Source organism: Giraffa tippelskirchi, chromosome 12, assembly GCF_054371585.1.
Source record: "Giraffa tippelskirchi isolate mGirTip1 chromosome 12, T2T-mGirTip1v1.2.pri, whole genome shotgun sequence".
NCBI classification, from domain to species: domain Eukaryota; kingdom Metazoa; phylum Chordata; class Mammalia; order Artiodactyla; family Giraffidae; genus Giraffa; species Giraffa tippelskirchi.
The window spans coordinates 89,288,267-89,308,944 of NC_137286.1; the positions used below are offsets into that span (position 1 = coordinate 89,288,267).

A 20,678-nucleotide genomic window follows, 5' to 3' on the forward strand; every position below is an offset into this window, starting at 1 on the left:
GATGGGACCAGATGCCATGATCTTAGTTACGATACACATAAAAGCAGTTGAAGACAGTAAATTTCATATTCTGTGTTTCTGACCACAACTTAAAATAATGACAGCTCTAGGCCACAAGCTCAGTGAGCTTCTGAGGTTGCACAATACTCTGCGTGTTGTCACATATCAGTATGTGAGGAAGGTGACACAACTCTGAAGCAAATAGAAACTTTATGTGTGGGACTCTCCCAGACCAGGACCTGTGCATCCCCATTTGGCTGGTTCTGGCTTTTATCCTTTGGCTATAACAAAACTGTAATCACAAATACAGTATTTTCCTAAGGTCTGTGAGTCATTCTAGCAAATTATGAACCTGAGGGATACTAGGAATCCCTAAATTTGTTGCCAGTTAGTCAGAAGTGAGGGCAGTCATGCAGAGGAATGTGCCCTTAACCTGTGAAGTCTGGCTCAACTCTGGGTACCCTGGTGTCAGAACTCACTGCAACACATACACACACACAATTTAACAAAAGAATTCACTGTGCCTTTCTGAAACTAAAGAAGAAAACAGAAGCAAGCTCAAGTAAAGGGAAATGTTTGAAATTAAAAGTATAATTTTTACTTTCTCTACAAACTTCAAATGAAAAGGCATTCTTCATTTCCTCCCTAGAAAGGCAATTCATAATTATAAGCTTTTACAGAGATCTAAAGAGAGAGGAAAAAATTCAGATTTAAGAGTCTATCTACTACTGTCATGCTACTGAATACAGATGAATTAATCTACAGATAACTCCCAAATATGATTTTATTCAAAAGAAGAGGTAGAATGAATAAACTTTTAGAGTTTATTTGAACATTTTATTTTAGTTTTACCATCCTTTTCTTCCCATATCTACTAATAAGAGAAGTGAAGAGCCTCATAAAAGGCAGCAATACTGGGGGAAATAGTTAACATTAAATTCTCACTAAAGTAATGATTAGATCTCCAAGAGTTGGCTGTAAGTCAGAGAAAAATCTAAAAAAATACATATGAAATTAAATATATAACAGAAAGTGAACTGCTCTTTGTACTAATTCCCTGACTAATTAGAAAGAAACCCTCAAATTTGTAGCCAACTGTTCAGAAGAAAGCTTACATACAAAAATAAGAACAAGATCTATTAAAACAATGGCTGTAGTTTTGCATATCATCATGTCTGCTGAATGAACTGGTAGTTCAAATAACCTGCTTTTTAACTAAAATTTTAGTGATAAACTTTCAGAACAGTTGAGTTCTGGCAAAGAATTGTAATTTCAAATAAATTAATAATGCTATTTTCACATTCTTAGCCTAAATTTCTCTTTTCTTGTTGGTCTTACCAAAGGTTTTGCCTTAAAATGGAACTGATTTAAAATTATATGACAAAGAAGCCACTTTACATATCTCTTTTTAAAGAAATAAAAGTATGGAAAATAAAATTTGGAATTCTTGCAGCACATTTTATATCTAATCCAAGAAAGTAAAAAAAAAAAAAAAAAACCTGACAGTTAAATGTCATTTACAAATGTCATTAACAAATGAATGTAAATCATTCATTTACAGCAGCCTCCAATGCTTTACTAGAAAAATTAAGTAACAAATATGATTTGTTAAATTAGATTTGTCTCAACCCAAAAGTACCCAATGGGCACTAGGTAAATGTTAAGAAATTTGATTTTTTTTAAGTGCCAAAATACTGAAGAGGAACTTAAAATTGATTTTTGGGGGCACATCAACCCTATGGTACATATCTGCTCAGGCCTCCTTATGTGATACACACTAAAGAAGACCAGCAGAGCTTATGATTCATCTCCTGAAAACAGATAAGCAACCAAATCAATTTTTAAAGATCTATTAACTCAGAAGCATATGACTTTAATTCAATCAAAATGTGCTTTTCTTTTTAATTTAAATGGCTGGCTTATTTTTTGTTGTTTAATAGGGAACTATCCACAGGGATTCCCAAAATAGTTCATTTTACCCCCCAAAGTAACACCAACCAACTCCACATTGGTCTAACATGATAGCATCAAAGTACATTATAATGTCTTTGGCTGAATGGTTCAATTAGTACTACTGGATTTTCAGCATGAATTACTACAACTATATGTTACTTGTACAAATGAAATAAAAAGTTTTCCTTAATAAGACTCTGAGTTCTCTGAAAATTCAAGTTCTTAAAATGAATTCAAATTTGACCATTTTCTCTATTGCTTTAATATATCTTTAATAAAACATATTCACAGTGTTACAGCTGTATCTTTAAAACATATTCAGTTTGCTACATTTATTCCCATCAAAATGAGCTACTCTGAATGTGTAGTATAACAGGACTCATTATCTCAAACTCTTTAGGTACATGTATCTTGTTCCTGGCTATAACAAAAAGTAAAAACATAATAACTAAAAGAATGATAGATGCTGATATATAACATCATTGAAAAGAAAACATAGAAAAACATAAATGAATTCGTAAAACCATAATTTTTATAAATGTTTGTAATATACAAGATTACTGTCATGGGATTTCTAAAGCAACTTACAAAAGTAAATTCTATCACATGAAGAAACCTAGAGGTAAAGACATCACTTCCAAACAAAACAATGCTTTTTATCTTATATTCTGAGTGGGTTTTTACTACCATCTAGTGTTATACCTTAAGAAATACTTTCTTATAAAAATTAAAAGTTACAAAAGACATTTTATAATATCACTCAAAAATTATTAGAATACTTAATTAAATGTTAAAAAAAAAACACCACAGTATAGAAAACAGCTATTTCTTTAAAAGATGTTTTATATAAGAAAAGAGTTTCATGACTCTTAAAATTTCTGTCACATTACTAATTATATAATTAGTGATGTTCTACATCAAATCCTGACCAGGGCTACTAAATATGAACCCAGTCTGCTTCAAAAGACAAGCTAGCAAGCACATAGATTCAGCTCATAAAACTTAACCAATGCACTCAAAAAGCCAGATAATTATACTGTAAAATGACTGTCAAACCCTCTCCAAGCTCAAGGTCTACAAAAGAAATTTCTCTTCCTGTGATGCCTTAAGTTCATTGCTAGCATACTAAGTTCCATAAAGAAAGCAAGGAAGAATAAGGTTACGTTTCGTAGAAGCATATTGTTTGCTACTGAATGTCTTCCTTGATCTTACCCAGTAGTAAGTCATCATGAAACAAACCTCAAAGTATAAAAATACCAAGAGGTTGAAAAAGACAAAGATGAAGCCAGGGATACAGATTCTCTTAGTAGATCCAGAGACTTTCTCTTTGGTTAGACTATTCTATTGTGCTAGAAATTATTTTCTCAGTTTATGGAATCTAAAGGTGAATCAGAGATGATTTAAGCTGCTGTTAGCAAATTAACAATTTAGAAAATCCGTAGGTTTTATTTCAGCATGGTTTCACCTAGTTTTTATTACACAAGATTCTATTAAGTTTTACGGCATTAATCATGTTGTTTTTTTTAAAATGACAGAAAAACATTGTTCTCCTGACATATACAAATGGATTATGGACCATACCTTTTTAATCTTTTCCATACAAATAGAAATAATAATCAACTTTTGAAACTGAATGTAGTAAGATCATGCTAAATGTATCATGTCTACAATTACTCACTTGAAATGATCTTTCCATTGTGATTGCAAAGTAGTATTCTCTCCTGGGATATCTTCGTTCACAAACCAATACTTGATTGCATATTCTGCCCTTTTCTCCTGTTTGCTTGGTAAACAACTTTTTCCCAATCATTTGTGAGGAAACAGCTTTTGCTTCTTCTGGACTAAAATAAGAAAAAGAATTCAAACTCTTTTCTCCTCCAAGTGAGATAAATAAAAGCACATGACAGCCAAAACCTTATCTCACCTAATACTTATACCTCAATATTTTTATCAATTCAAAAGGGCATCTTTTATAATATTCTTTATTTCTTTAATAGCGATGATTAAAAAAAAAAAAACTTACGAGAAAACTATCTTCACTCCTCCTTTGAGGCCACTTTCAAATGTTCCTTTTCCTCTGCCACCAGCCAAAACTTGCGCCTTTATCACAACATCTTTTGAACCTAGAAGAAAAACACTTCTATTAGATACGAAGCATGGAGCAGCACACAACACACAATACTTTGCTATTAAACATACATATTTAGCAATCTTACAAAATGTAATAAATTAAAGATTCATTTACCCACAATGTTGAAAAACAAAGCACTCCATGTACACAGATTTTCTAGATTAGGACACCAAAATATTCACCACCTAAAGATTCACAAACTTAAAAAAATTAGCCACTCATATTAAACCATTTCTTAAGTATACTGAAAATAAATTTACCTTTATTTGGTACTTTAAATATTTATTAGTCTGCAAGGTACTAAATTTACAAAATTGAGAGCCAAATACCTTCCTAACAGTCTCCTCCCTCCCTATTGATATGTAAACTTGCTATCCTATGAAAATTTGAGGTATAAATGCTGCTTTGAGTAGAAATGACTTTCAGAGGAAGTTCCACTACTAATACCAGTTTACATCATCCCACTTACACTCACTCGCCAGCTGTACTGTTGTGAGGGGGATGATAGGAATTAAGGCATGTTTATCCAAAGATTCCAGAATGTTATGCTTTCAAGTCTTTAAGACATTTTTTTAAAGAAATAATCTGAATTTTTCTTCTTTAACAGGTAAATTGATTCTCTCTTTTCCTTCCTTTTCTAACATGATGAAAAAAATTATCAAACTAGCTGTTTAGCTGAGGTACTACTCTTCATGATCCAGAGCAACACTTCTTAGAGGAGCATTCTGTCTCCTCAGACAGGCAGAATTTCAGAGCCCCCTCATTTTGCTTCTCATAGTATTTTGCCCCTCATAGTATTTTGCCCATACTAGGTGGTGCAATGTTACCGCCTGAATCCACCTTCCAGTGCAGAAGACAAGGGTTTGATCCCTGGGTGGGGAAGAGCCCCTGGAGGAGGAAATAGCAACCCACTCCAGTATTCTCGCCTGGAAAAATCCATGGGCAGAGGAACCCAGTGCACTACAGTCCATAGGGTCTCAAAGTCAGTCATGACTGAGCACAGATGCGTGCACAGCAGTGTAACACCACTATGACCTTACGAAAAACAATTAAACTTTGAGGTCAGGATTAAGGACATTGTCATCTTATTTGTTGTATCCCCAGCACAAAGAGGTCCCTGGGATATAACGACCACTCCATAAATGTGTATCTGAATAGGCTAAAGATGAGAATTCTACCACCAGGAAAGGCCAGTCTCTAACATGCATATACCAAGCCAGATGAGAGGGTACCCTCACCTGATCAAGGAAGTAACAAAAACAGTTTGTGATCAAATAAGAAATGCTCAAAAGTTTACACTGGAACAATTACTACAAAATGTTTAGACTTCCCTGGTGGCTCAGTTGGTAAAGAACCCGCCTGCAATGCAGGAGACCTGGGTTCAGTCCTTGGGTGGGGAAGATCCCCTGGAGAAGGGAACGGCTACCCACTCCAGTATTCTGGCCTGGAGAATTCCATGGACTGTATAGTCCATGGGATCGCAAACAGTCAGACACGACTGAGCGACTTTCGCTAATGATATGAATCTGTTCACACTGGAAATGTACACAAGTCAGAAGACAACCCTGTGAGTCAATCCAGGCAGTGTTTTTTAAAAAAGTCCTTTCTCACACTCCACCATCCATTCAGTCAGGAAATCATACTGGTTCTACCTTCAAAATATATCCAGTCTTGACAACTTGTCATCAACTCCAGTTTCAGCCCTGATCCCAGCCACCATGACACTAGATTACACTCACCTAGATTACACTCATCCCCAAGAGGATATTCTTGGCAGCAGCCAAAGTGAGCAAGAAACTCCTCTATCTAAATAAAACCTTGCACTGAATGCCCACTTCCCCGGGAGTTACAGGTAGAGTCCCTACAATGGCCTCAAGGCTCCATGTAACCCCCAGAACCCTTGTCCCTTCTATCACATCCTCCTCACTGTTCACACACCAGCTACTTTAGTCTCTCCGGTCCTGGGCATGTTCCTGTCTTCCTTCAGGATCTGGCTCTCAGCAACCTCTCTCCCTGGAATACTCTGCATACAGGTATCCATTTAGGAAAGGTACCCATTCCTTTTCAGTTTTTCTTTAAGTCTAAATTGTCCATGAGGTTCACCCTGATCACTCTACTTAACACTGTGACTGCCCACCCGTGACCAATCCGCCTTACCCTGCTCTTTTTTTTTAATAGAAGTCATCACCTTCAAACATAATTTTCTCATGTTTATCATTTTTGTTTTGCTCCCCCACTAGAATATAGACTCCAGGAGGGCAGAATCTTGTTCAGTTATATTTACAAGGTCCTAGGAGAGTTCCTAGTACACAATATATTATGAATGATGAACAAAAGAATATTTACAAATCAAGAGAATTCTTATGAATCCAGATTTTCCACTGCTCTTGAAAAATCTGAATTGGAAATCTTGGGCCCTACAACCAGAAATGACTAAAAGTGTCTTGTTTACACAAGAGATTATTTCAATTTGCCACAGTCCCCACCATTCCCAAATGTAACAACTAATTTTAGGTAAAGATTAGAGAAAGTTTAGAAATTTCCTTAAAACTGACAATAATTTCCTTATTGAGAGGACAACAGGTAGCCTCAGGGACTATGGAAAATTAGAGTTCATGCCCAAATTATTGATAAAAGCAGCAGCCACTAGTCATTTTACCTGTTTCTGGTTACCTGTCGAGTCAGCTTTCCAGTACTTAAATATTTATTTAAATCCAAAGAGGATATCTGTAATCCAAACAGTATAAATGTAATATAAAAGTAGGCAACAGTTAAACTGGTACTTTGCTGGGCTAAATTCAAGCATTCCTATTCATCAAGCTGGGAACTTAACATACTGATTTATTAAGTAAGAGTAATGAAGTTCTATTTCTTCAAAAACATTTTACAAAACAGAAAGCTCTTCCCCCAAAGTGTCAATTTTCTTTTTCTTAGGAAAATAAACTCCTTAAGGGCACAAAAGATTCCTCAAAAGTTCCGTCTAAAAAAGCCCTTCACAACAAAAGAGCAAAAGAAAACACAAGTAATGACATACAATCTCATCAGCTACCAAAACAGGGAGTATTAGAAGATAAATCTGAGGACAAATGATTGAAAGGAAGATTTTATTCAATTCCATTAATTCAATCAACAGTTACATCTACATACAAGATACTGTGCTAGAGTTCTTGATACAACAATGAGCAGAGAGCTCAGTCTTACTGGATTTGGCCCTTTCTCTAGTCAGACAAGAGCAAAATTTGTGGGTCCCAAGATTATTTTTAAAGTATATTCACCATCCCTCCTAGCTTTAGTCATTCACAAATGTTGTTAAGCACTCCTCATACACAGTCACCTAATAAGACATCAGAAAAAGGAAAAGGAGGCAAAGTCCTGTTGTATGCCAAAAGAAATCTGCCTCCAGGCTGACATTCACTAATCGGCACCCTCTGCATGTTTATTTAACCAGAGAGAAATTCTATCTCAACTATGCTGCTGCTGCTGCTCCTAAGTCGCTGCAGTCGTGTCTGACTCTGTGCAACCCCACAGACGGCAGCCCACCAGGCTCCCCCGTCCCTAGGATTCTCCAGGTAAGAACACTGGAGTGGGTTGCCATTTCCTTCTCCAATGCATGAAAGTGAAAAGTGAAAGTGAAGTCACTCAGTCGTGTCTGACTCTTCACGACCCCATGGACTGTAGCCTATCATCTCAACTATACTAGAATCCAAACTATATTGCTACAATCAACAGTGGAATCATAAGAATTCTACCAAATGCCTTAGTGAAATCATGTTTTCTTAAAGTAGTAATTGTAAGAAGGGAACCTGCTCTTAGAACTGACCCCAAATTATAACTATTTCATTTCTCTGTGCTTAACAACCCTTTGATAATCCATTCCAGAAATGTCTTCATTATCTTCCAGCTCATCACCCTTCATTGTGTGGACTCCTATGAGTCTTAAAATACTGGAATTAGATTTCTTCCCAACCATTCTTCTATCCCTAATTTCAATTATTCACAATAGGTAAAACTTGCCCCTAGGACAGTGTTTCCAAATTTTTATCATATCATGACACATGCCAGAAAATGACAATTTGTAGGGAATACTCGGGTAAGAGGTCAGAGGTCTTTTGGAAGGAGTTACCAGCTACAGGGCTCAGTGGCCCCAGGCCTCATGCTAACTAAACTTCTCTTGCCACCCACAGGACTGAAGGGAAGCAATACTCTGTCACATTTGTAACACATTTTTGCCCTAGTTTATCAGTTGGTGAGGTCAGACTTTTTTTAAAAAATGGGAATTAACATTTTATGAATTTTGGAGTAACTGAGAAGCAAAAATTAGCCAAAATCAGCACTGAAAATTGCTAGCTAGATGGAAAGAATCAGGTATATTTCTAGGGCTCCTCATAATACAACTTGGACAATTATATTCCATAATCGGTATCTTCTGATATTAATGACTCACCACAGAAAACAAAATTGTTTCAACATTCTCAAAGTAGTTATGAAATGCATCTTTTAAAATGTAGTGTTTCTGATCCTTTAGATTTAAAGGTCCTATTTGTCACTAATCCCACTCCATTCGACAAATCATTTGCAGCCTTCTTTGACAAAAGCACACTTTCTAGATAAACATGATGCCTTCTGTCCCACGGGCCTCAAAATCAGAGCTGCTTATCTACTCCTTACTACTTTTAAGTCCTGGATCCAGAGAACTTGCCAGAAATTTCATAGCTACAATATATCCTACATATTAACTATTCCTTCTTCACAGCTAGAAATCATTAAAGATTTTTACAGTGAGTAAATAAATCAAGAGACTGGCATCTGAATAAATCCTGCTTGTTTTATGAAAAAGTCTGTACACAAATTATTTTTTTTGACAACACAGTGAAATTTGACTAAATGAGAAAATATATGGAAAACTAAGAAAACTAATTACAATAATTTGGAAGCAGAAAAAGAAACACTAGCTTTAACTGACTTCATTAAATCTGGCCCTTTTATCACTGGTATGGAGAACACTTTATGCCTTCAGCTTTATGAAGAAGAACTAGTAAACAAAAAATGAATCACTCAAAAAATTAAACTAACAAAATTAAAAGAAGAAAGTCAAATGTCTGAAATTCATCCTTGAGTACAGAAGGGTAGAAAAAGAAAACCTTTTGCTTTCTAGTTATCTGGGTCTTCTTTAGAAATTAACATTTAGGTTATATATCTAAGACTGAATCTCAAGAAGGTAGTTATTACAAAGTGCCTTTGCAAGAAATACTACAGAAATATAATCATGAGTTTTCTTTAAGCTGTGACCCTTAAAAGCCCCTAATATACACGATGTTTTAAAGGTTAAAATGAGGTACATCTTTTACCATGGACAAGTTCAAACTGCAGGTTACCATTAATTAACAAAAATTTCACCAAAATTAGTATGAATTTACATAAGGCTTTTACTGAATAAAAAGAAGTTTGCTTGTAATCTGAATAAAAAGAATTGTTTTTCTGATTAAGAATAAACAAAACTGTAAATTAAAAATCATACTTCTAAGACAAGGAAATCAAGAGTGCCCCATTCAAAAACATATCATATGATATATGACAGCCTTCAGATCTTCTACATGCTTTCACTTTTGAAACAAAAACCCTTCCTAGAAACAAGTAAGTACAAATAGAGATGAAAACTTTTACAATTTTCAACAGTTTAAAATGTTCCACATCTTTCCTAAAAAAATAGTAAAAGTAAAGTCTTCACCAAAGCACATTTAAAGGCATATTAATCAAATGTACATACAAGAAGATTATGATAATTATTAATACATAAAATTGGTGTGATTTTAAATACTACTAAAAAGAAAATGCAGTGTATAGCTAGTACATTACTCATTAACATGTTCTCTTATTAGAGCCTTAAAAATATAAAGTGAAGCATACTTTCCAAACTCCAAATTTATTTAATTGATATTAACATAAATCCAAATCAAAGTTATTAAGATTTCTATTATCAATAAAATAATCTAACAAACATGGGCAACTATTTCATTCACTTAAAAATATTAACATTTGTATTAATATTGATTACCTAAGTGTCAGGCCCTCTTCTAAGAGATTGGGGTCTATCAGTGAATAAAAGACAAAGAAACCCTGGTCTCATAGAGCTTACATTCTAATGCTAAACTTCTTTTTTTCTCCTTCTGATTCTCTATTTTTCATGTCCAAAAACAAGATGGGGAAACACTGTACTGCTCTTTGTGTTCTCAGTCACTCAGTCATATCTGACTCTTTGTGACCACATGGACTGCAGCCCGCCAGGCTCCTCTGTCTGGGGAATTTTCCAAGCAAGAATATTGGAGCCGGTTGCCATTTCCTACTCCAGGGGATCTTCTTGACCCAGAGTCTCTTGGGTCTCCTGCACTGGCAGGCAGATTCTTTACCACTGTGCCACCTGGAAAGCCCCAGACTTCTCTTTACAGATACATAAACAGCTAAGATCTTTCACCATTCCCTGAAGAATCAACAGAGCCAGAATTTCCTTCCCTACAGGACTTCAGCTCAAAAAACTAAACACTAAAAACCGGACTTCAGCTTCCTGAAGCTTTGATTCTTAAGTTACGGACACTACGGGAGCTCAGAAAATCTCATAATAATTTTAGCATGTCAACAATCGTTAAGTTCCACCTTCTCTTTTCCATTAATAAAACTTATTTTTAAAAATATTAAAAAAAAGCCAAAAGTTGTTATTAAGCCAGAAGTAAAGTTCATATCTTATCTGAGAACCTATTTCTTAATTTAGTACCTAATTTTTTGGCAATTGCATAAGCTTCATCTGGTGACTTAGCCACGTGTCCTTTGGGAATGGAGACGCCAGCTTCCTGCAACAATTCCATACTCAGGTATTCATGCAGTGAGAGATTCCTTTGCTGTTGATGCTGTATTTGGACTCCATGATTGTTAAACAATCCAGAACTTCCCAGGACCTAGAAAAATTGGGGACATATTTACATAAAGAGTGATTTAGCAGGAACTCTTGTTAAAAACACCTCAAAATACTTTAGAGTACTTGATTCTTCAAAACTATAACAAAATTGTCATAGTAAAACATCAAAATATCATATTCAGAATAAATTACAGCACAAAACTAACAGCTAATCTACTAGCTAAACATCAAAAGTGATCCTTACAGTTTTAACTTTTTCCTCATTATCTCTAGTCTTTAACTTTCATTTGAGCTTTACTACCATATCCCTAATGATCTACAGAGCATTTCTACCTCAAAGCCAAATTCTGCAGATCTAAAACCAATCTCCTATTTCCACCAAATCAAAAATCCTTCCCATCTTTCTTCTCTCCATCATTCCTCCAGCACCTAACAAATTGCCTGACGCAAATCAAAAATCCTTCCCATCTTTCTTCTCTCCATCATTCCTCCAGCACCTAACAAATTGCCTGACATGAGATATGAGGTACCTGTATGATGTGGTACCATCAATCTTTCATACATTCAAAATTCAAACCCCGACTTTATCAGCACTGCACATCATTGTGTGCCGCCCAGATCCTCCCTCAGGACCAAGGCGTTCACAGCCCCAGCTGCTGGGAGGGCTGGCAGTGACAGGCCTCCACTGGGTCCCCTCATCGGAGTCTTTCTGCCCAAAGTCATACTCCTTTCCCACTGTCAGCCTGTGGCCAACGACTGGCCAATGAGAGCTGAGGTGGGGACGTAAAAACCTGGTGTGCGTCTGCATGCTCAGCCGCTCAGTCAGTCGTGTCCGACTCTTTGTGACCCTATGAACTGAGGCCACCAGGCTCCTCTGTCCATGGGATTCTACAGGCAAGAACACTGGAAAAATTGGGTTGCCATGCCCTCTCCAGGGGATCTTCCCGACCTAGGGACCGAATCCACGTCTCTTATGTCTCCTGCATTAGCAGGTGGGTTCTTTACTGCTAAGGCACCCGGGAAGCCCAAATACCTGGCTGCTGCTAAGTCGCTTCAGTCGTGTCCGACTCTGTGCAACCCCATAGACGGCAGCCCACAAGGCTCCGCCGTCCCTGGCACCTCACCCCAATTTGGGACAATCCAGGATCATCCTAGTTGCAGACCTCCCATAGGAAGAGCAGAGGTCCCACTGCACTGCACTAGAGTTGTAGTCAATCCTCCTTCCTTCACTCTCCCACAGGTGTTGATCCTGAGATCACTTTTCAATAAACTTCCTCCATGAAACTCTCCATCGAATACTCGGCAAATTACAATCTGCAATATCATCTTTAATGCGTTCCTTCTAAACTACTCCCTTTATAAACCAACCCCTTTAGGTGTACATGCTTCACAAACAGTGAAAGCTTCTAAGAAAGAAATGCCCACCAATCTCCCTTTTTCAATCTATGTAAAACATTCATTCACTCAAAAACTCACTGAGCACCTAGACACTGGAAATAGAGAGGTCAACCCAACAAAACCCTCGCACCTAAAGCTTGCAGTCTAGTATGTATTTGTATGTTGGGGGTTGGGGGAGGCACAAACAATAAAGAAAGAAAATACGCCAAACAGCAATAAGAGTAAAAAAGATAGAAAATTAAAAAATAAGAAGTGCTATTTTATACAGATGCAGTAGTTTTCTCCACTAAAATATCCCTCAGGGGGGCTGAGTTAAGAATTATTTTTTCAAAAAGAAATAAGTAGGAAATAGAAATAAAATATCCCTCTACAAGCTGAATAAGTCACTGCTGAAAGACAAAGGAGTATGAGAGTTGTCAGCGTCTGGTTGCAGGGCCACAACAACGAGAAGTACTGAAAAAAGGATGCAATCAGAAAATCTCAAGCATCTATGGGTCCCAAAGCTGGAGCCTAAGTTAGTATTGTATTAAGTACAATACTACTTATTGTATTAAGCCTAAGTTAGAGTATTGTAATTTGCCTAGTCTTAAACCATCATTAACACCACACAGAAACACCTCCCAACCTTTTTCCAGACTCCTCAGTTCTATCAACTTTATATGGCAATATGCAGAACAAATTAAGTGCTACTGGAATCACACATTTAAATGTTATCCATCCATACATTTCCATTATCTCCACACAGAATGCTGAAACATTGTTCATATGAAACACAGAGTATCATAAGAAATGAATTTAAAGGAATCTCATATGCTTCTTAAAGAGGGTTCATGAACCATCTGCATCAAGATTCCCTAGGAATGCCTCCAAAATGCAGATTCCAAGGCCTTCTCTCATTTATAAAAGCAGAATCTCTGGACTGTGCCACAAAAATTCCGCATTTATAAAGTTATTCAGTTGATTCTTAAGCACTCTACAGTTTGAGAACGAATAGTCTAACAAATCAATCACATACAGTTGCAGGAGTTTTCTCCACTAAAATATCCCTCAGGGGGGCTGAGTTAAGAATTATTTTTTCAAAAAGAAATAAGTAGGAAACAGAAACAAGCTATTTCTGAATAGCAAGCTATTTCTGATTCATTTGGTAAGCTAAAATCCTGGATAAAATTTCTCTTGGTAGCTCAATTTCCTGATTTAGTTTCACCTCTGTGTTAAAAACTAACAACCTCCTAAAACTTCAGTGTACATCTACCTTGTGAAATCCCACTCTTGGGTAAAGCCTCAAGAGAAATGAGTGCTTAATCTATCAAAAGGCAGATATAGCAAGGCTTATTCATAATAGACAAAAAAATGGAAACGACTCAACTGCTCATCAAGAGAAGAATGGGTAGAAACTTCCTCGGTGGTCCAGTGGTTAAGAATCCACCCTTCAATGCAAGGGATATGGGTTTAATCTCTGGTAGGAGAAACACGATCCTACATGCCTCGGGGCAGCTAAGCACCACAATGAAGACCCAGCACAGCCAAAAAAGAAAAACAAGTAATTTAAATTGTTTTAAAAATAGAAGAATGGGTAAAAAGTACTGTATCAATAGAAGGGTACAGAGCAAAAAAGGAAAAACATATTGCTCACACAACGATGGATTCATCTCACAAGTACAATTTTAAGGGAAAGAAGCCAGACACAAGAATACATACTTAGACTATTTTTTTTTAATATAGTTCAAACTCAGAATTAACATACAGTGATGGAAATCAGAGTAAGTGGTTGGTTACCTTCTGTTGGTGAGTACTGATAAAGAGAGTTCCATCTGAAGGCTAAAAACACTATATATATATACCACGATTTGAACGGCAGCTACACAGATGGATCCATATGTACAAATTAATCTAGCTACCCAAATGGGACCGCAAAGAGTTGGATACAACTTAGCAACTGAACAGCAAAAACTGAAGTTGTACATAAATTATGTACTTTGCTGTAAAGAAATTATACCTCAAAATAATAAAAATATGAGGGCCAAGGGGGAGCATAAGCTTGGTAAAAACAGTCATACACTGAAACACTTTTTGAATGCCTATATACCAGACACTGTACTAGGAACACTAAAAGAATGAGATCAACTTGGTCCCAACCACAGAGTTCACAGATGTGTAAATAAACAGCTGCAACAAGTGTAAGGGCGAGCATAATCACCATAATCTAGATAATCACGTAATTATCTAGACAGACTAGAAAAAAATACTAAGAAGCTTGATCCCAGTTAAAAAAAAAAAAATCTAACAGCTAAAAAGGACATTTCGGGGACAACTGGGGAAATACGAATCTGCCCTATACATTAGATATTAGTATTACGGCAATTTTATATTTCTAAAGTATGATAACTATATTGTGGTTATTTGTGTCTCTCATTCTTAAGAGACATACGTTGCAATATCTAAGAATGAAGTGCCATGATAGCTGCAACTTATTCTCAAATATTTCAACAAAAATACATGAATGTAATTTATACATACATGCATATGTACATAAATTATATACATTATATGTAATATTTTTAATTTATATATTTTAAATTATATAATTTATATAAATTATAAATTATATTACATAAATCGCATAAGATATAAATTTTTAAAAACAAAGAAAATGTGGCAGAATGTTAAATAAAGGTGAGGGTAATAGGGGTGTTCACATATAGATGAAACATACCTATCAGTTTGAAATTTTTCCAAAAAAGCTTGATGATAAATCCATGACACAAAACTGTATTTTTATAGTTTCTTTCAAATGTCTAAAAGAATTAGTAGTACTCATAAGGTGTTGCTGATAGCTTTTCAGACCACATTAAGGTTTATTTAAAATATCAGAAATATTTTGATAATCCTTTCCTTGTGCCACTAGAAGCTACAACTTGAAATATCATCAGCTGGGAATCATGATGGTAATACAAATCCCTGCATAATCACAAAGATTCCCCACATTGATACATTTTTCTTTCCTGATGTATCATCACTTAGAAGATTCCTACTGCCAAAAGGCCACCAACTCCTGGCCAAACTCCTATACCACCACCTCTTCAATCCATACTGAGTTTAAGTAATACATATTCAAAAGTGGGGAAATGTAGTTACTAGGGAGTATGATTCACAACGAACAAGAAGATATCTAAAATTATTTAATATGCTCATAACTTGAACTATTTTTATCAAATATACACTGGACAAAAGATACAGAAAAACAAGAAGAGGGTCAGAGCACTAAACAAAATGTTTAAGAGAATTTGCTAAACTCAATGGGTGACCTTGAACAAGATTTCTTAAGCTCTGCACTTCTATGTCCCCATCTACAAAAGCAAAGGGTTAGACCCAATGTTCTTGATAGTATTATTTACAATAGCCAAGATAATGGAAGCAACCTAAATGTCCACTGTCAGGAGGACTGGATAAAGAAGATGTGGTACATTTATACAATAGAATACTGCTGCTGCTGCTAAGTTGCTTCAGTTGTGTCCAACTCTGTGCGACCCCAAAGACAGCAGCCCACCAGGCTCTGCTGTCCCTGGGATTCTCCAGGCAAGAATACTGGAGTGGGTTGCCATTCCCTTCTCCAGTGCATGAAAGGGAAAAGTGAAAGTGAAGTCACTCTGTCGTGTCCGACTCTTAGCGACCCCATGGACTATAGCCTACCAGGCTCCTCCATCCATGGAATTTTCCAGGCAAGAGTACTGGAGTGGGGTGCCATTTGCCTTCTCCCAATAGAATACCACTCAGTCATAAAAAGAATGAGATAATGCCATTTGCATGAACATGGATGGATCTCAAGATTATTACACTAAGTCAGAGAAAGATAAATATATGATATCACTTACATGCGGAATAAAAAAAAAAAGATATAAACGAACTTATTTACAAAACAGAAAAAGACTCACAGACTTCAAAAACAGTGTTATCAAAGGGGAAACTTGGGGAGGAAGGATAAATTAGGACAAGGGTCCCCAACCTCCAGTATCTAATGCCTGATGATCTGAGGTGGAGCTGATGTAATAATAATAGAAATAAAGTATACAATAAATATAATACAGTTGAATAATCCCAAAACCATTCCCACCCCCCAGCCCGTGGAAAAACTGTCTTCCACAAAACTGGTCCTTGGTGCCAGAAAGGTTGAGGAACACTTAATTAGGAGTTTGGGATTAACATATACACATTACTATATATAAAATAGATAATCAATATGGACCCACTCTATAGCATAAGAAACTCTACTCAATATTCTGTAATAATCTAGATGGTAAAAGAATCTGAAAAAGATGAATATATATATATATATGTATATCACAGACACATATATATATGTGTATATAATTGATATATATAAATATAATTGAGTATAATATATACATATAATTGAATCACTAAGCTGTACCTGAAACACAACATTATAGATCAGCTGTACTCCAATACAAATTAAAGATTAAATTAAAAATAAAAGCAAGGGGTTAGACTAAGGTGATTTCAAACTCCAAAGCTGTATTTCTTAATGTGAGGGTGGAAGGGATGTTTAAGACAATATATTAGGCATCTCTATAAGGAGAAATAAAGACTTTTAAAGAAATTTCCAAAAGTATAAAGATGATGATTAGAAGGGAAAACAGATTTGTTCACCAGTCTCATTTTCTAAAAACCAGACAGCACCCTTTAAGACCCAAAAGAAGGACGTTCAAGGCTACAAAAAAAAAAAAAAAAAATCACTTCTCCTATTAGGAAGCAAACTCACAGAATTCACTAGATTGAAGGAATGAATAGCTTTAAAAAGAAAAAAAAAGTCTAAATTCATTTACAGCATGTCTGAGGTTACTTCAGAACACAACCAAAAGCTCTAGAAATGACTTATGAAGCCAATCATACCCTTCCACAAGTTTATTAGTGTCAACATATATTGGGAAGAATTGCCTAATTCTTATGCTCTAGAAAAAACTGTAGAGCAGATTCAAACACAGACTTTGGAGCTACACACTTCCGGAATGAAGGCTCAGTTCTGATCTCACCTGCTTGGTGATCTAGACCAAATTACTCGTCCTCTTAGCCAGAGTTTCTCCATCAGTGATGTGGAGATTAATGACTTCCTTACAGTGTTGCTCAAAAGCCTAATGAAAGACTACATGTAAAATGCTTGGCACAGTTCCTAGCATACAGCAAATGCTCCAACACACATGAAACCAAGGACTCCTACCACCAAATTCCCTTACTGAATTTATGATTAATCTCTTTACCCAAAACTTTATTCCCTTTCTTGTCCCCTCCTACCTCAATCCTGTGCTACCTGAACATTAATCAACCAGAGTCTGATGAGTAAAACTGCTGTGTTGATAGCATCATTAATGTCCTACAACTGCTACTGCAGATACCATCATTAAGAACAAACTCAGGTTGCTTCTCCACGGCAAGATGAGCTAATAGGCCCCAAGCCTTGGACCATTCGATCAGAGAATCGTAAATAATAGACAACTCAACTCCCTGACACTAGAATCAGAAATGTCACACAAATTACACAAACCAATGATTAATCCCAGCTTCTTTGTTCTCCTCCTTTAAAAACAACTCCTTAAGAAAAAAAACGAATTCCTAACTGAAAGATCAAGTTGCAATGCATCTGTGACTTGTCTCCCACTCTCTTGCCTGGCGCCCTGCAAATAAACCCTTATTTTGCTGCAAACAACCCGTCAGAATTTGGCTTTCTATGCCATGGACACACAAGCCCTTGCTCCGTTACTTTTACTTACACACACACTCTCTCTCTGAGGCTATGATGCTATGGTGTATGCAGGGGGAAAAAAGTGATCCAAAAGATTATTTCATTTCCCCAATTGATGCGCTGGTGAACATCATCTCATTCTCACTATTAAACAACTTCCTGGGGGAAACGGGAAGCTTCCCGGCCTCGTCTCAGGAAAGGCCAGTCAGCAAGCAGTGCTGGTTCTGCGAAGCATCCAAGAGACATAAAAATACATCTGAAGGGCATGCCCTCCTCCTCAAAGAGCCGCGGAAGCTTCGGCCCACCGAGCCGGAGGCAGGAGCAAGCACGAGAAAGTGTCCAGCCCCCGCCTCTCCTTTCGGAGCCCACCCTGGCTCCCCGCCGCCGCAGCCGCCGCCCTCTCAGTAACAAGGTGAGCAGCCCTGGCCAGATCGCCTCAGTAACTGGGTGAGCAGCCCTGGCCAGATCGCCTCAGAAACTGGGTGAGCAGCCCTGGCCAGATGGCCGGAGCTCCTCGCAGATTCCAGGCTGGAGCAAAAAGGCGCAAACATGAGCCCGTTCGCAGGCCTGGCGGGCAGCACTCCCGGGCAAGCCGCCCGCCACTCCGGCGGGGCACCCCCCGCCCCGTCACCCAATGTCACCGACTGCGGAGTGACCCGGAGCCGGGCCCCGGGCCCCCTCGCACCTCGCCCACAGGAGCCAGCCCTCCACCTCGCCCTTTCTCCTGCCAACCCTCAAAGCGAGAGCGGGCAGGGCCTCAATACCTGGGCGGCGGCCGGCAGCGCCGTCCGGGGTCGGTGGCTCCTCAGGGTGGCGGCAGCCAAGAGCCGGCTGTAGAACGCGGAGGCCGCCATTTCTCAGTCCGACCAAGTGCCCTGAGCGCCGCGCGCAGGCGCAGAACCTCGAGACGGCCGGAGACGCGGCGGCTCCCTACGCGCGCACCGCCCCTAGCCCCGCCCATGGGGCGGAGGCTCGGATTAACTCTGCGGCGGTGGCCCTGGGCGAGTGCAGCAGGCGTTGCTGCTGACAAGCTCGAGTAGGCGGACGGAGAGCAAACTTTAACCTTTGTAACTGGACACCGTAGCCCGAACATCAGACCTACGGTCGGCGCTCAGAAACCCGAAGCTCTCCTAGCGGAATGTAATGGAGAGATGACCAATGCCACCACCTGTGTGATCTTAACATCTCCGAGTCTCAGGCGCCTCATCTGTAAAACGGGGTTCGTTCCGAACACAAGAACCTGCATTCCTGTTTTTGTGCCAAGTACTGCCTTTGAGATACAGCAGTATCCCAAATCCCATATCCAATACTTTGTCCCAAAATATCCCATACTTTGTCCAGTATCCCAAAGTATCCAATACTTGGGCCACCTGATGCAGAGAACTGACTCTGGAAAAGACCCTGATGCTGGGAAAGATCGAAGGCGGGAGGAGAAGGGGACAACAGAGGATGAGATGATTGGATGGCATCGCCACTGGATGAACATGAGTTTGAGTAAACTCCGGGAGTTGGTGATGGACAGGGAAGCCTGGCCGTGCTGCAGTCCATGGGGTCGCAAAGAGTGGAACACAGCTGAGCGACTGAACTGACTGAATACGTACAACAGAACGATTCTGTCCTCAAAGGGAAGATGATCGAACACTAGTTACTGAGGAGCCTAGCCAGGAGATAACTTCTCAGATAACTCTGAGGAACTGCTCCCAAAAGGTAAAGAGGAGCCAGAATGTACAGGACTTTTTTGCTGGGGGAAAAGAACATGTAGTTAAACATAAAACGGTCACTACTAATCAAAGAACAGACATCTCAAGTTAATGATTTTAGAGCTTTTCTAGGTATAGGAAGATGTAAGGATTTCTGTTTATTGAAATGATTCCTCAGAAATGCATATTAAAAAAAAAAAAAGAAAGAAAGAAATGCATATTAACTATCTGTACATACAGTCCATGGAATTTTCAGGCCAGAATACTGGAGTGGGTAACCTATCCCTTCTCCAAGGGATCTTCCCAACCCAGGAACTGAAGAGGGTGGGGGCGAAGGTGGGGGGTTCTCCTGCATTGCAGGTGGATTCTTTACCAACTGAGCTATCAGGGAAGCCCCTTAACTATCTAGAGCCAGTATCCAGAGCACGGAATGCTTTGTTTTTGCCGTCCTGATTTCCCCTCAGGGCACACCAAGGAGAGGAGGTGTGTGTGCTTGTTGGAGGCTGCAGTGGTTTAGGATAGCTTGATCCTTTAGAAGTAGAATGAAGGGGTGACATTCCACATTATCAACCCAGAGGGCATACCAGAATCACCTGGAAAGCTTTTTTTTTTTAATGTGGACCATTTTAAAAGTCTTTATTGAATTTGTTACAGTATTGCTTCTGTTTTATGTTTTGGCTTTTTGGCACCAGGCATGTAAGATCTTAGCTTCTGACCAGGGATGGAATCTGCACCCCATGCATTGGAAGGTGAAGTCCTAACACTGGACCACCAGGGAAGTCCCTGGGGACTTTTGTGAAAAACACCTTCACCAGAACCCATCTATGG

General features: G+C 38.2%; 1 protein-coding gene and 1 long non-coding RNA gene across 3 annotated transcripts in view; both read right to left on the minus strand.

Moving 5' to 3' along the window:
- The window catches only part of SUCLA2 (succinate-CoA ligase ADP-forming subunit beta), a 39,626-nt gene extending 20,601 nt beyond the window's left edge, over window positions 1-19,025 (minus strand). The window contains exons 1-4 of one of the 2 annotated variants that reach the window (XM_081547442.1): window positions 18,915-19,025; window positions 10,854-10,986; window positions 3,977-4,076; window positions 3,632-3,794 (exon numbers count right to left, since the gene is read on the minus strand). In XM_081547442.1, the coding sequence (XP_081403568.1) occupies window positions 3,632-3,794; window positions 3,977-4,076; window positions 10,854-10,986; window positions 18,915-19,004 (486 nt within the window). In that variant the 5' untranslated portion in view covers window positions 19,005-19,025. Of the gene's footprint in view, window positions 1-3,631; window positions 3,795-3,976; window positions 4,077-10,853; window positions 11,035-18,914 lie in introns of both variants that reach the window. The other variant, XM_081547441.1, reaches the window with a different exon arrangement.
- Window positions 4,718-8,163, minus strand: LOC145528708 (uncharacterized). Its single transcript, XR_014070573.1, has 2 exons — window positions 7,746-8,163; window positions 4,718-5,582 (listed from the first exon to the last, which is right to left on the minus strand). It is a non-coding gene; the product is annotated as an uncharacterized LOC145528708 (long non-coding RNA).
- Window positions 19,026-20,678: the final 1,653 nt, after the last annotated feature.